This window comes from Bos indicus x Bos taurus, chromosome 11 (assembly GCF_003369695.1).
Source record: "Bos indicus x Bos taurus breed Angus x Brahman F1 hybrid chromosome 11, Bos_hybrid_MaternalHap_v2.0, whole genome shotgun sequence".
Classification (NCBI taxonomy): domain Eukaryota; kingdom Metazoa; phylum Chordata; class Mammalia; order Artiodactyla; family Bovidae; genus Bos; species Bos indicus x Bos taurus.
This window is the reverse complement of record NC_040086.1, coordinates 92,003,895-92,020,277: the sequence shown is the minus strand read 5'-3', so window position 1 is coordinate 92,020,277 and position 16,383 is coordinate 92,003,895. Positions and strand designations below refer to the sequence as shown.

General features: G+C 44.3%; 1 protein-coding gene across 1 annotated transcript in view; it reads left to right on the top strand.

Moving 5' to 3' along the window:
* The window catches only part of TTLL11 (tubulin tyrosine ligase like 11), a 269,041-nt gene that overhangs the window by 104,225 nt on the left and 148,433 nt on the right, over positions 1-16,383 (top strand). Inside the window, exons 5-6 of the mRNA XM_027556177.1 lie at positions 9,826-9,921; positions 10,668-10,783. Of these exons, the coding sequence (XP_027411978.1) occupies positions 9,826-9,921; positions 10,668-10,783 (212 nt within the window). The remainder of the gene's footprint in view (positions 1-9,825; positions 9,922-10,667; positions 10,784-16,383) is intronic.

The following is a 16,383-nucleotide window of genomic DNA, read 5'->3' as shown; positions in this document are numbered from 1 at the left end:
GCCTTGAACTTAGGGGGAAACCAGGAAGCAAGTCACATTTCCAACTTAATGGAACACTGGTGTTCCAAGGAGCACAGTTTGAGAAACAGGTCCTGACCCCTGCTGCCTCCCAGCCTGGCCCCAGCCTCGCTTCCCCGTTCCTCCCAGATCCATGCGAGTCTGCCAAACACAGCTGACTCCTGTCTCTTGGACATCCTCCATGTTTCCCCACTTCTGCCCTTTTGTTCTCTCCTGGCTTGGCCCCTTCTGCCACACTCTGTCTTCTGCCACGCTCTCTCATCTTCTCCCTCTCTTGTAAAATCTAGTGCTGGCAAAGTACAGCTTGAATCCCACCTTCTCCATAAAGCCTTCCTCGACCACTTTTGACATGTAAGCTTTTTTTTTTTTCTTTCTTTAAGACACATATGCTGGCCGCCCACTGACACAAGCCCTGAGCTAGCTGTGGGCGTGTGGTATGGGCGAGGTTGCAGTCCTGCTCCTAAGAGGTGCACGGTGTGCTGGGGAGCACTGCCACGTGGGAGTCGTGAGCACCATGGAGGGACATGTGCAGGATTATGGGAGAACACAGACAAGGCAGCTTGTCTGCACCCCCTGCGTTGGAAGTGCGGAGTCTTAACCACCGGACCACCAGGGAGATCCCAGTGTGACCACTTCTAACCAACACCGCTGCCTCCATCCCAGTCCAGACAGCCGTCATCTTGTACTTGTATCACTGCAATTGCCTCCTAATTGATGTTCGTTTTCCCACCCTTGCTGCTTGTAGCCTATTTTTCTCACTGTAGCTAAAGTGATTCTTTTAAAACATGTCAGATTAAATTACTTCCCCGTGTAAAGTCTCCAATGGCTTTCTCATTGCACTTAAAATCCTGGCTCCTTACCATGGCTTGCAAGATGCTACATGATCTATCCCTTGCCATTCTGTCTGACCTCATCTCCTGTCTCCCTCCCTCTCACTCCTTGCTGTTCATCAGAAGTGGCCTGTGTTCTTGCCGTTCCTTCTGCTTGGGACGCTCTTCTTCAGCTCTTCAAATGACTTATTTGCTCACTTCACTCAGTCCCTGTTCATACATCACCTCCTGAGTCTTTGGCTTCTGGTCGTGATGGAGTAACAAAGACTGGACTTAACCTTCTTTTGAAAACAACTAGAATACCAGACAAAATACACGAAAGAAGTGTTTTCAGATTTTGTACCACAGACAGCTCGGCATCATAATCCCAAAGGAAAGTGGGGAACAAAAGCCGAGATGTGTCTATGGTTGCCTCACCTTTCTGTCTGGGGGCACTCTCTAAGACACGGGCGGGGGTGACGGTGCACCTAAACAGAGTCCTGTGACCTCAGTGAGTTGAGGAGATGGAGATAAGCATTTTAGTGATGCCAAGGTGGCTGGAATTCTGTGGGCAGAATTCTTTAAAGGAGGGACCCAAGCAGGAAAAGAGCTACAGGAACCTGCATGGGAATCCCTGTACACCTTTGCTGAGTGCTGGGCTATTCATATGTAGAGGGTTAATCCATAGAGTTGGGCAAGAATGACCAGGGAACTGAGAAGATGAACCAGAGCTCACACAGAGCAGGGAGATGTCCAAGCTCCAAAGAGTCAGTGTGGAGAGTGCTTGGTGGTTACTGGACACATTCAAGGGAGACTGCAGAGAAGTTATGTCCTAATGGATTGAATCTTCCCTGGGATGAAAGTTACTCTAGACTCAACCTGCTGCTGCTGCTGCTGCTAAGTCACTTCAGTCGTGTCCGACTCTGTGCGACCCCATAGACAGCAGCCTTCCAGGTTCCTAGTAAAGCTTAAATAATAGGCCTGGAAGGTATCAGCATAATCTTTAAATAACTGAGTACCTAAAAATTTCAGTTCAGTTCAGTCGCTCAGTTGTGTCAGACTCTTTGTGACCCCCTGGACTGCAGCATGCCAGGCTTCCCTGTCCATCACCAGCTCCCAGAGCTTAGTCAGACTCATGTTCATTGAGTTGGTGATGCCATCCAACCATCTCATCCTCTGTTGTCTCCTTCTCCTCCTGCCTTCGATCTTTCCCAGCATCAGGGTCTTTTCAAATGAGTCAATTCTTCACATCAGGTGGCCAAAGTATTAGAGTTTCAGCTTCAGCATCAGTCCTTCCAATGAATATTCAGGACTGATTTCCTTTAGGTTTGACTGGTTTGATTCCTTGCAGTCCAAGGAATTCTTAAGAGTCTTCTCCAACACTGCAGTTCAAAAGCATCAGTTCTTTGGTACTCAGCTTTCTTTATGGTCCAGTTCTCACATCCATACATGACTACTGGAAAAACCATCACTTTGACTAGATGGACCTTTGTCGGCAAAGTAATGTCTCTGCTTTTGAATATGCTGCCTAGGTTGGTCATAGCTTTTCTTCCAAGGAGCAAGCATCTTTTAATTTCATGGCTGCAGTCACCATCTGCAGTGATTTTGGAGCCCAAGAAAATAAAGTCTGTCACTGTTTCAACTGTTTCTCCATCTATTTGCCATGAAGTGATGGGACCAGATGCCAGGATCTTAGTTTTGTGAATGTTGAGTTTTAAGCCAACTTTTTCACTCTCCTCTTTCACTTTCATCAAGAGGCTCTTTAGTTCTTCTTCGCTTTCTGCCATAAGAGTGGTGTCATCTGCATATCTGAGATGTTATTGATATTTCTCCCAGCAATCTTGATTCCAGCTTGTGCTTCATCCAGCCTGGCATTTCACATGATGTACTCTGCATATAAGTTAAATAAGCAGGGTGACGATATACAGCCTTGACATATTCCTTTCCCAATTTGGAACCAGCCTGTTGGTCCATGTCTGGTTCCCGCTGTTGCTTCTTGACCTGCATACAGGTTTCTCAGGAGGCGGGTAAGGTGGTCTGGCCTAAAAACTTCACACTTTTTAAAAAGAAGACAAATCCAGATACTGAGCATTAAATGTCCAGTATCCAATAAAAAGCCACTAGATATTCCCCAAGGCAAGAAAAGGTAACCTATACCTAGGGGGAAAATCAATAGGAACAGTCCCATAAATATTAGAAATAATGAAACTGATAGAAAAAGGATGTTAAAACAGCTACTACAACTGTGTACAAAAGTTTAAAGGAAAATAGTTTACTGTAGAGAGAAATGAAGCTATGAAAAAGAACCAAATGGAACTTCTAGGAACCAAATGGAAGAAAACGCAATATCTATATTGAAAATTTCACTGGATTAGGATTAACAGCAAATTAGATACTGTAGAAGAAATGATCAACAAACTTGAAGACATAGCAATAGAATTTATTCAAAATGAAACACAGAGAGGAAAGTGACAGGAAAAATAAGTGAACAGACCCTCAGTTACCTATGGTACAATATCAGATGGTCTAACATCTGTGTAATTGGAGTTTCCTGAGCAGAGGAGACAAGGAAGATACAGAAAAATATTTGAAGAAATGGCCACACATACAATAATGTGTACACACACACACCAAGGCTTATCAAAGTCAGATCAGTGACAATAAGAAAATCTTAAAAGCAGCTAGAGAGAAAAGACACATTATGTTCAGAGGAGTGAAGGATAATTGAAAACCTTTCATCAGAAACAGTGCAAACCAGAAGACAGCAGGATGACAAATCTCACAAATCCCAGGCCTTTCCTGACCACCAAGCCCTTCCCTCCATCCACTGCACACACTCTGTGTTCTTACCTGGTCATAGATATTTACTTGCTTGTGGTCTCTCTTCTAGAATGTAAGCTCCAAGAGGGCGGGAGTTAAAATGAACCTTGTCTTCTTCACTGCTTTATCCCCAGTGGCTGGAATACTACATAGTGCTGCTCAATAAATATTTGATAAATAAAGTTGTCTTCCAAGTAGAAGACAGCAGAGAGTAGGAAAGCATTCTAGAACGACTAATGTTGTTTAGTTGCTAAGTCACGTCCAGCTTTTTCACAATCCTGTGAACTGTACCTGCCAAGCTCCTTTGTCAAGGGATTTCCCAGGCAAGAATACTGGAGTGGGTTACCATTTCCTTCCCCAGGGCATCTTCCCGACCCAGGGATTGAACTCGGGTCTCCTGCGTTGGCAGACAGATTCTTCACCACTTGGGAAGCCCAGAATTACTAACAGTTCAGCACAATTAGAGCCCAAGACATGCAGCGTTGAGTTGGACGAAATAAAGCTAGAGTTTGATAGAGATGCTGGTCATAGAGGAACTTATTGGACATGCTCTGGAACTTGGGCTTCCTCCTGTAAGCCAGGATTTTAGGTGGAGGGGGTCCTAACATTTTATTTGCATTTTAGAAAAATTACTCTGGTAGCCCTTTGTGCGAGGTGATTTTGAGAGCAGGGAAATGAATGGGGGAAGGTATTAAAGTAGTCCAGGTGAAAGGTGGTGTGGGTTTGATCTAGACTAAGAACAGGGAGATTGGGCCAGGTCTAGAAAGCTGTTTTGGAGGTAGAATGTACAGAGCCTGTGAACAGCTGGATGTGAAGGAAGGAGAGATTTCTGGCTGACTGCTGCTGGCTCAAAGTCCCTCACAGGCTACAGTTAACATATTGTCTAGGACTGCAGTCATCTTGAGGCTACAGGGGAAAGATCCCCTCCCCAGCTCACTCACATGGCTATTGGCAGGCCTCACGTCCCCCTTGCTATCGGCTGGGACATCAGTTCCAGAGGCCATCTCAGCCTCTCCATCCAGCGGCTCACAACGTGGAAGCTGGCTTCCCTTAGTGTTGAGGGAACAAGAGAGTAAGAGAATGCATCTCAAGATGCAAGCCACAGTCTTTTTATATAACCTAATATTTGAAATGCTAAGCTAAGTCACTTCAGTCGTGTCTGACTCTGTACGACCCCATAGATGGCAGCCCACCAGGCTCCCCGTCCCTGGGATTCTCCAGGCAAGAACACTGGAGTGGGTTGCCATTTCCTTCTCCAATGCATGAAAGTGAAAAGTGAAAGGGAAGTCGCTCAGTCATGTCCGACTCTTAGCGACCCCATGGACTGCAGCCTACCAGGCTCCTCCACCCATGGGATTTTCCAGGCAAGAGTACTGGAGTGGGGTGCCATTCCCTTCTCCATATTTGAAATGATATCCCATAATTTCTGCCCTGTTTTGTTTGTTAGAAAAACATTATTAGGTGCAGCCCACTCTCAGGGAAACGGGCTTACAAAAGGGTGTGAATACAGGAGGTGGTATCATTGGGACTGTCTTAGTCTGCTGATCACAGATAGTGAGTTTGGTTATGTTGAATGTGAGGGGTGTGGGGTCTCCAAGTTGGGAATATTCTGGATGCAGATGGATGTGTAGTTCTGGGGCTCAGGAGGTAATTCCCTCATTGGAATGTAGGTTGGAGGCTTTACCTGAGTTTACAATGAATGGCTCAGGGCCCTTTTCTCTCCAGCTTGCTTTGGAAGCTTCCGGAAGTGAGGGATGAAGGACAAGATATCTTTGAGTCCCCAGGGCACCCTGTAAGTAGCAACACATCATTGCTAATTGAATGACTTGGAGGGTGGAGAGTATCACATAATTGAAAAGTTTTTTCTCTCTTTCCATTTGACATTTCCTGCTCTGCCACCAAACTAGAGGGAGGTTTTCCTGTTTCTAAGCTGCAAGTTTCTAATGTGCAAAGTGGATGTTAGATTAGATTAGTAGTGTTGTTGTTCAGTCTGACTCTGCAATTCCATGGACTGTAGCCCACCAGGCTCCTCTGTCCATAGAATTCGCCAGGCAAGAATACTGGAGTGGGGTGCCATTTCCTTCTCCAGGAGATCTTCCCAACCCAGGGATTGAACTCAGGTCTCTTGTATTTCAGGCAGATTCTTTACCACTAAGCCACAAGGGAAGCCAGGACTAGTAGTATATATATGTATATATACTTGGATCACAATGAACTGTGGAAAATTCTGAAAGACATGGGAATACCAGACCACCTGACCTGCCTCTTGAGAAATTTGTATGCAGGTCAGGAAGCAACAGTTAGAACTGGACATGGAACAACAGACTGGTTCCAAATAGGAAAAGGAGTACGTCAAGGCTGTATACTGTCATCCTGCTTATTTAACTTCTATGCAGAGTACATCATGAGAAATGCTGGGCTGGAAGAAGCACAAGCTGGAATCAAGATTGCCAGGAGAAATATCAATCACCTCAGATATGCAGATGACACCACCCTTATGGCAGAAAGTGAAGAGGAACTAAACAGCCTTTTGATGAAGGTGAAAGAGGAGAGTGAAAAACTTGGCTTAAAGCTCAACATTCAGAAAACGAAGATCAAGGCATCTGGTCCCATCACTTCATGACAGATAGATGGGGAAACAGTGGAAACAGTGTCAGACTTTATTTTTTGGGGCTCCAAAATCACTGCAGATGGTGACAGCAGCCATGAAATTAAAAGACGCTTACTCCTTGGAAGAAAAGTTATGACCAACCTAGATAGCGTATTGAAAAGCAGAGACATTACTTTGCCAACAAAGGTCCGTCTAGTCAAGGCTATAGTTTTTCCAGTGGTCATGTATGGATGTGAGAGTTGGACTGTGAAGAAAGCTGAGTGTTGAAGAATTGATGCTTTTGAACTGTGGTGTTGGAGAAGACTCTTGAGAGTCCCTTGGACTGCAAGAAGATCCAACCAGTCCATTCTGAAGGAGATCAGCCCTGGGATTTCTTTGGAAGGAATGATGCTAAAGCTGAAACTCCAGTACTTTGGTCACCTCACGCGAAGAGTTGACTCATTGGAAAAGACTCTGATGCTGGGAGGGATTGGGGGCAGGAGGAGAAGGGGATGACAGAGGATGAGATGGCTGGATGGCATCACTGACTCGATGGACATGAGTTTGAGTGAACTCCGGGAGTTGGTGATGGACAGGGAGGCCTGGCGTGCTGCGATTCATGGGGTCGCAAAGAGTCGGACACGACGGAGCGACTGAACTGAACTGAACTGAATCTAGTATAGATAGATGTGTAGATATAAATATATACTTTTCCCATGGGAACCCCAGGATGTAAAAAAGATAAAAGTAGATCTGATCTGGTCTCCCCAGTGCTTCCCCCTCAAAATAATCTCATATTGAAAAGTACTGAACCAAATAAATTCCTGATTTTCTGCCAGATCTGACATTCTGGGATCTTATGAAAAGACCAACTTTTGGCTCCTCCAAGTTTTGTGATTCTGTTTCTTGAGATCCACTGCTGCTGCATTTTTCATTAAACTTTGGGGGAAAATTCATCTTTCCTTGAACTCGTGAAGAACTATAAAGATGACTTTCATTAAATACTATGTGTCAAGTACCATGCAAAACATTTTACATCCCATTATCTTTACTTCCTCCTATCTCCCCAACTCGAGTGTAAGCTCCATGAGGGTAAGGACTTTGTCTAGTCCACTCCTGTATTTCCAGAAGCTGGAAGAGCCTCTAGGGCACAGGAGGCATTCAGTACTTAATGAATGAATGGACTAAGGTAGGCACTATTCTTATGCCCATTTTACAGATGAGGAAACTGGGGCTTGGAGCTGCTAAGTCACTTGCTGGTAGTTACACAAGTTGAAGGCAGAACTAAGATTTGAAATGAGTTCTTCTGGACTCCAAAGCTGCTAATGTCATTTCTTGTTGATGCGATCAGTAGGAAACCGGAAAGGCAGCCAGCGTATATTGAGTGCTTTCTTTAAGATGGGCATAACTCTAGGGACATTTTTGCTTCCATTGTCAACTACCCTGCAAGGTAGCTGTTGTTATGCCCATTTTTTTCCAGATGAGTTATGTGAGGCTCACAGAGGCCTAGAGTTGTGTAGCAAATATGAGAGACTGAACTGGATTGAAGCCCAAGTCTGGCTCCAAAGCACTCCTACACAAGACTCAACACAGTCAACTCCATGCACCAAAGTTTAGGCCCTGGAAAGTTCTGTGCTGCTGCTGGGTGCGGGTCTGTACAGTTGGCGAAGCTTTGCTACTCCTCTTCTGCAGCTTTCCCATAGCTGTGGATTCATGAAATCCCTATGCACTGAGCTGAGATGAATCCACCAGGCCGAGAAAGGACAAGTCCAAGCTTCTAAGATGTAGCAAAAAGTAAGCGTCCGTGACTCAGGATGATAAACGTTGACACTGCCTCCCATTGTTCTCTGTAGGCTCATCAACATCAGGTCTCAGACCAGGTCTGAAGTTAGACTGATGATGTCACCAGAGTCTCTTACAGGCCTCATTACTCATATCCACTTGTCATATATTATTAAGCAGATCTATAATACATGTAACATTTTCTACTGAATTTCCATTCCTTTCTTCTTATGACCAGGAAAAGAAAAATAGAGTGAAGATGACTTTTCCCAACTTTTCATCCTTATTGTCTTTTCTTGAAGAATAGCCTTATCTTGAATTACACACCCTGCCCCCCACCCCCAAATGGTCATTCCGGCTCTGAGTTCATTAATAAGGATGAAGCTACACTTTAATAATTATCATTTAACTAATGCATATTCTAGATAGACAAGTAAATGGATTTCCCCTCATATTTTCTTCTTGAGTCCACAGAGGAGGCGATGCAGCTGTGTCTTTGTTCTCTCCCCTCCTTTATTCTCCATGTTACTTTTGGAAGCTTTGGAATGATATCACTCATATTAGAAGTTTTCTTCTACCTTATCACCTCCTAGAGAGATAATGACAGTCCTCCCGAGAATCCTGCATCCTCATAGTCCACGTCTGAATCCAATTAGAAACTGCGATCTCAAGGGTGAGGAGATGTTATCTAGATAAAGGGCTATTTCAGGCCTAGGGAATGAAATGCACAGGGTGACTTATCCCAAACAGGGGACTCCTGAGGAATTGAAACAGTCCACAAGACAAAGCCACACCTGAGGCAGAATGCCAGGTTCAAGAGCAGGAGGTGGGCCGGTCGGCAAGGGTGCTAAAGCTGGCCATGGGTGCAGGCTGGCTCCAGGGGCTTATGGGCTGTGCTGTCACAGAGGGCCCCACACTCCAAAGGGTTCCATGCTTGGTTTAATGCTCTTGTTTCAGCATCATGAAATTTGTTAATACTTTTTGAACACTGCATTTCTATCTTGCACCAGGTCCCACAAACTGCATAGCAGTTCTGCAGTTCTGAAATCCAGCTCTGTCCTTTATGAGAGGAGCAGTCTCAGGGAAACCCACTGGCCTTTCCAAGACTCACTTTCTGCTTCTGTGAAATGCAGAGCACAATCCCTACTCAAATATGCTGTCTTGAGAATGAATCAAGATTGTGAATAATTGGTGCATTGTATCATAATTGGTGCCTAGTGGGCACCTAATAAATATTCCCTTCTTCTTGGGTAGGAGGGTCCATCAGAATTATCCAGGGGATTTGCTACTGAAAATACACTGGCTGCGTTCCACTCTGAAAGACTCTGACTCATAGGTGTGGGTTAGGGATGAGCAGTGGTTTTGAAAGGGGTCCCTAAGTGATTCTGATATATACCCGAGGTTAAGAAACATAGTCTCGGGTTTTTTAGAGATCCAGCTAAGAGGCAACTTAAAAGAGGAGAACAGAAGGAGAGGGAGAAATTGATGGACAATTACTGATCCTTAACATAATAAAAAACCTGTTAAAGAAGAGCGAGGTCATCATCTTACAGCCCTTCAGACAACACCGATGGTGCTGAAATGAACCATGGGACCTCATCCCATTACCAAGACCCCTGTAAAATTTTCTGCTGTCCATTTGGCCTGACAAGTCCATCCAGAGGAAGAGGGGCTATGGATGAGAGAAGCCAGGGTCAAGGCCCAGGTTGGGGGCGGAGGTGGAATTTACTTTCACCTTAATACCCCTAATATAGTACCTAATTCCTGAAAAGACACTGCAACTAATTCTGAATTATGTTTATCCAGATTTTAGGCTTTGACATTCTTCTCATGAAAAATCTGAAGCCTATACTACTTGAAGTAAATGCAAATCCCAGCATGAGAATCGAACACGAGCAAGAAGTAAGTATTTTGAGTATCTCATTGAATATAGTACCAGGCAAACTGAATGGTCCCACTCTTCTCGCTGCTCCCTTGGCTAAACAAGATTCGACATTGCCAGATTTGCCCGGCCAAGTTCTGTTCCTGCCTAAATAACTTCAGTTTTGTTGAGCTCAGAACATCGTCTATTAATATAAGACCTATCTGACCTATGGTGACTTCCCCGCGTGCCCTTCTCCAGTTCTGAAGATCTGCAAATGGAGAAGCAGCTGAGCCTTTCCATCAGTTTTGACATGAACTAATTAGTTAGCCTCAGGAGATGAACTAATTGAAATTCTATGAATATGATTTAGCCATGTCGACATGCTTGAGTCCCTAAGATAAATAGTACATTGAGCAGTGCTTATCTCCCCCCACCTGCCCCTCCACCCCCCTCTTAAGAATGCATTAAAAAAGACTGGAAGGAAATACACCGACTGTTAATCCTGGGTTTTGGGTGGGGGTGGATTATGAAGGTTCTTTTCTTCACCTCTTCCATATATTCAAATATTCTACAATGAGCATATATCATTTTGATAATGAGAAAAACCCAGTGCTATTCTTCCCCCTTCGTGTATTTTGATTTGTAAAAGGAAACTGACATTTTAAAGGTAGACTGAAGAGAGCCTTTAAACAATTCTGACAGTACAACCACTGGGGCTGGTGCTTGTGGTCAGTTGGTGCCGAATCACTGTCTCTACCATAACATGGAATCCTTACCCTTCAAGCTCTCTCCAGGGGTATTTGAGAATGTCCCCAGTCTTGTCGATGAAGAAGTGAAAGTGGCCGTGATCAGAGACACACTGCGTCTCATGGACCCACTTAAAAAGAAAAGAGAGAGCCAGTAAGTATTTTTTATATCATTTGTTTCTATCAATTCTGCTTCCCATGTCCTAAGCAGGTAAGCCAAGTTCTCAAAACATGTTAGCATCGTGAGTGAGATTTATACCTTTAACAATCTAATAAATCGTATTTTCACCTATGAGTATCACCCTCCAGATATAGTGACTCAGAGTCAAGAGATGGAGACACTTGCAGTTCAGCAGGTGAATTTTTATCCAATCCTTACCTGAGTCTGGAAAGTCTTTCTGAAAACCCACTCTCCCCCAGTGACAGAATCTCCCCTCCTCACCGTTGCCCACGTGGTGCTTCTCTGTGACACTCAAACATAGGCAAAGAGTACAAAATGCTGGAGAATGGGGCCACAGGTAACTTGGACGTGTGTAGTAAGGATCGCTTTCTTTTAATTTTCTTCATGATGTTAACTCTCTTGCAACGTAAACTTTTTGTTTCAAAATCTGCAGAACCAATTGTCGAACCTGTGGCAGTTCTATAATATTTACAACCTTATAATACCTGTTCATCCCACCCACCCAGTTAACATCTAACTGGAATATTGATGGGAGTATGTGCCCGCCCCTCCCTCCATGGAATCACCCCTGATTCCATGATGTCATGAATCATGGAATGTCACTTGGGTATTTTGTTGGTTTTGTTTTCACCAAATTCCTGGCTTTTGCAAAGTGAGGACTGAGTAAATATCATGGTGCCTGTTTTAGGCAGAAAAACCAAAGACAAGCATTTCAAACAGCACTCCTGGTACCCCTGACGCATCAGTTGGACCCCGACACCCCCCTAGACAAGTAAAGCATGTGTCAGCTGTGGTTTAGGAACATGAGGACCCTGACTTGCCTGAGCAAGTGGTGCTTCGCAGGCTCCTCTTACTGCTGCCCCTCACCAACTGGGCTCAAGCCCAGATATTGTCAGAATCACCCTCCGATAGAGCTTCTCCTCTTGGCTGCACATCAGAACCATCTGGAGAGCTCTCGTAAATACCAGTGCAAGTGCCCCCACTTCTAGAGATGCTGCTTTTAATCAGCCTGGGCTGGAGACCTGACCATGGAAACAGTGTAGGTTCCCCAGGTAAGTCTATCTCACAGCCAAGGCTGGGCACCGCTGCCCTGCAGGAAATGTCACTCTGAAGGAGCATTTGTCATATTCTGAGTCAGGCTGGATGGTGCCTGCTTGGTTGAGTTCTCCTCCAGAGCATTCTTTGCTGTGTGAGGCACAGATCCAAGGCCAGCAAGGCTCGCTGAGAACGCTCACCTGTGGTTCACGTGGGCCGATCCCGCCAGGCGTGGCCTCCACTGACGGGGGCATCAAAGTGGTGGCGGGTCAGGTCTGCGGAACCCCTCCCGGTAGCAGCTCATGGCAGCTGGATAATGGATCTACTCGTACCCACATGCAGCTGCCTTTTTTAGCCATCCTTGAGGAAAAGCAGTGGATTAATTGCAGTTTGGTCAGATTCATTGCAATGTAATTCATTTCTCAAAAATCTACTTTCTAATGGTTATTGATCTCACTGGTAGAGATTAGGTCTTGAGTGACTGGGGGGCACTGCAGGGAGATTTTGGTGGCTATCATGCCAGGATGGCTCAGGGGGATAGATTTTTAAAGAGGACCTTGACATGTTAACCCTCTGATTCCTTTGGTGGGAACAACTTCAAAGGCTATTGTGTGGCCTAAGCCTTCTTAACCTCTGCCACCAAAACCAGGAAGAGAGGAAAGGGGACTGCTGTATTTCACATTAGATGGCCTCAAAACATGATCAGCTTTCATTTTCTGGTTCTAGTTGTTTGTTTTTTTTTTTCCTTTTTACTGGCACCTGGCATTCGATGTGATCCATATGAGCTGCAGATCTAAAAGTTAAAAGCAATTTAAATGGGCCCAGGACCATTGGGAGGGATGGGAAAGGCATTTTACGACTTATCAAGTCATAAGTAGCAGCACCTCATTTTTAATTTAAAAAGCATTGACTTTTCTTTTTTTTTTTCTAACTGATAACCAAGAACAGTTAGAGCTTCAAGAACCTGACTTCAATCTTAATAGAAAAATGCTTTCATCTCACCCTTTCTCCACGTACAATATAAGGGTGTATGTTAATACCTAAATGGCATTTACTGATATTTTTCCTTAATTATACCTTTTTTTAAAAAAACAAAAACGAGCAACGATTGTCCATGAAAGCATTTTGTAATCTGTAAAGTGCGTTATATGTAAGGAATTATTATCAGCATTTTGATAACTTTACTATACAGACCAATGGTTTTTCTGGTGGCTCAGACTGTAAAGAATCTGCCTGCAATGAGAGAGACTGGGGTTCGATCCCTGGGTAGGGAAGATCCCTTGGAGAAGGAAATGGCAACCCACTCCAGTATTCTTGTCTGAAGAATTTCATGGACTTAGGAGCCCGGCAGGCTACAGTCCATAGGATCAATTGGACACAATTGAGCGACTAACACTTTCATACAAACCAAAAGGCTGAAATTATTCTCAATTCTAAATGTTTCAGAATAACTTGGAAAAGCACCGCATTTGTGCCCATAGATAAGGCACAGTGTTGTAGGGTTGAACTGTGTGTTCAAATCTGGGACCAGGTCACGCCAACTGCAGGAAGTGACGTCACAAGGACTTCTAGGCCAGCAGTTAACTTTAGAAGCTGGAGTTTCTTGTGTTTGAATAGGATCCAACCTAAATATTTAAAAAACAAATAGTTTCCTTGCCTTTCTCTTCAGTTCAGTTCAGTTCAGTTCAGTCATGTCCGACTCTTTGCGACCCCATGAATCGCAGCACGTCAGGCCTCCCTGTCCATCACCATCTCCCGGAGTTCACTCAGACTCATGTCCATCGAGTCAGTGATGCCATCCAGCCATCTCATCTCTGTCATCCCCTTCTCCTCCTGCCCCCAATCCCTCCCAGCATCAGAGTCTTTTCCAGTGAGTCAACTCTTCGCATGAGGTGGCCACAGTACTGGAGTTTCAGCTTTAGCATCATTCCTTCCAAAGAAATCCCAGGGCTGATCTCCTTCAGAATGGACTGGTTGGATCTCCTTGCAGTCCAAGGGACTCTCAAGAGTCTTCTCCAACACCACAGTTCAAAAGCATCAATTCTTCAGCGCTCAGCCTTCTTCACAGTCCAACTCTCACATCCATACATGACCACTGGAAAAACCATAGCCTTGACTAGACGGACCTTTGTTGGCAAAGTAATGTCTCTGCTTTTGAATATGCTGTCTAGGTTGGTCATAACTTTCCTTCCAAGGAGTAAGCATCTTTTAATTTCATGGCTGCAGTCACCATCTGCAGTGATTTTGGAGCCCCAAAAAATAAAGTCTGACACTGTTTCCACTGTTTCCCCATCTATCTGTCATGAAGTGATGGGACCAGATGCCATGATCTTAGTTTTCTGAATGTTGAGCTTTAAGCCAACTTTTTCACTCTCGTCTTTCACTTTCATCAAGAGGCTTTTTAGTTCCTCTTCACTTTCTGCCATAAGGGTGGTGTCATCTGCATATCTGAGGTGATTGATATTTCTCCCGGCAATCTTGATTCCAGCTTGTGCTTCTTCCAGCCCAGCGTTTCTCATGATGTACTCTGCATATAAGTTAAATAAGCAGGATGACAATATACAGCCTTGACGTACACCTTTTCCTGTTTGGAACCAGTCTGTTGTTCCATGTCCAGTTCTAACTGTTGCTTCCTGACCTGCATACAGATTTCTCAAGAGGCAGTTTGATGTGTCCCTCATCAGTTCATTGAATACACTTTGCCAGCAAGACTGTTGAAGATAGTTTTCACTTTTCCTGCACAGACTGAAGCAAAAAGGTTTAAACTGCTCTAAACTGCTCTAGAAAGGTGCAGAGGAGGCCTTGGAAGGGTATCAGACACCTGTGTCTGTGTGTCCTGCATCTTCACACACCCCAGAAGTAGGGGGTCATATAGGCTGGGGTCCATATATTGATGGGGCAGAGAGCAATCCTCATGCCTTCCACGGGGAGAAGGACCTGTGACCCTACTGAGTGGGTGTAGTAGATAGAACTTTCTCCTGAGCTGAAGAGACTGAGATTCAAATCTTGATGTTGAAGATGTGGAGAGCTATTCTGAGCCTCAGTATCCTTTTCTATAAAATGGAGATAATGATGTTTAAGTGAAGCAACATGCAAGACTTACTATATAGTGTGTGTATGCTCAGTCATGTCCGAGTCTTTGTGACCCCATGGACTGTAGCTCACCAGGCTCCTCTGTCCATGGAATTCTCCAGGCAAGACTACTGGTGTGGGTTGCCTTTCCTTTCTCCAGGGAATCTTTCCCACCCAGGGATTGAACCTGAGTCTCCTGCATGGTCTCCTGCATTGCAGGCATATTCTTTACTGCTGAGCCACCTTACTATATAGTAGGCACTTAATAATGCTTAGTTTACGATTCACCAATAAAATTATCTACTATAATTTGAACCAACAAACAGAAAGTGCTTACCATGCTCTTTTCTGGTATACTTAAATAGACTTTCGAGTTTAAAACCAATGACATATCCTAAAACCAAAGCTGTTGGGCCACTGCAACTAGACTTGACATTGGAGCTGACTGCAATGGAAAATTTTGTTTCCATGTAGTATGATGTCACTCGCCCAGACAAATTTATTTGTTGGGTTAGGAGAAAATATACCTTTGGCCCCTGAAGGAACAAAATAGCTGTCGTATGAGAGCTGTTTTGAACTATGATGACTTTTTGTAATATCTGATGACTCTATTGATTTACTTACTAGGCGTCCTTGGAGGCACTGCAGGGGCGGGGGAAGGGCGATTGATGGGATAGGATTCTAGAACTCTCATACATCTCTGCACACACATATGGAGGTAAAATCCACACAATATAAAACTAGCCTTACAAAAGTATACAGTTCAGTGACATTTAGCACATTCATAATGTTGTACAACCAGCACCCCTTTCTAGCTCCAAAATATTTTGTCACTCCAAAAGGTAATCCATTATCCATTAAGCACTCACTCCCCATTCCCGCCTCTGCCAACCTATTTTCTATCTCTGGATTTACCTTTTCTGGTTATCTCATGTAAATGGAGTTTCTTGTGGCTGGCTTCTTTCACTTAGCATGTTTTTGGTTCACCCATGTTATAATATGTGTCAGTACTTTATTCCTTCTTATGCCCCAATAATGTTCCATTCTATGGATATACCACATTATCCATTCGTCACTTGATGGACATTTCCGGGGGAGTCATTTCTTTTTTAACCAGAGGGGAGCTGGGATGACCTATTTTATACTTTGGCATTCTCTAGATTTCCTCTGAGCGGGAAGGATCTTTTCTGCTACAAGAAGTTTCTAAAGCCCCTGGTTTAATCCAGCCCCATCATTTTATCGATAGAGGCACAGAACTTGCAGGGACCTTAGAAACCAGCATGCTCATCAGCTCCTGGGCTCAAGAACGTCCTTCATAAGCATCCATGTCAGAGGAGCAGCTCGTGTCCCGACGAGGCACTGGACTTGGCATCAGCCAAGTCTGGATTAAAGTCCTTCATCTCTGATCAGTGCACGATGAGCTTGGCCAAGTCGTTTTATTCTCTGATCTCATCTTTGAAATGATC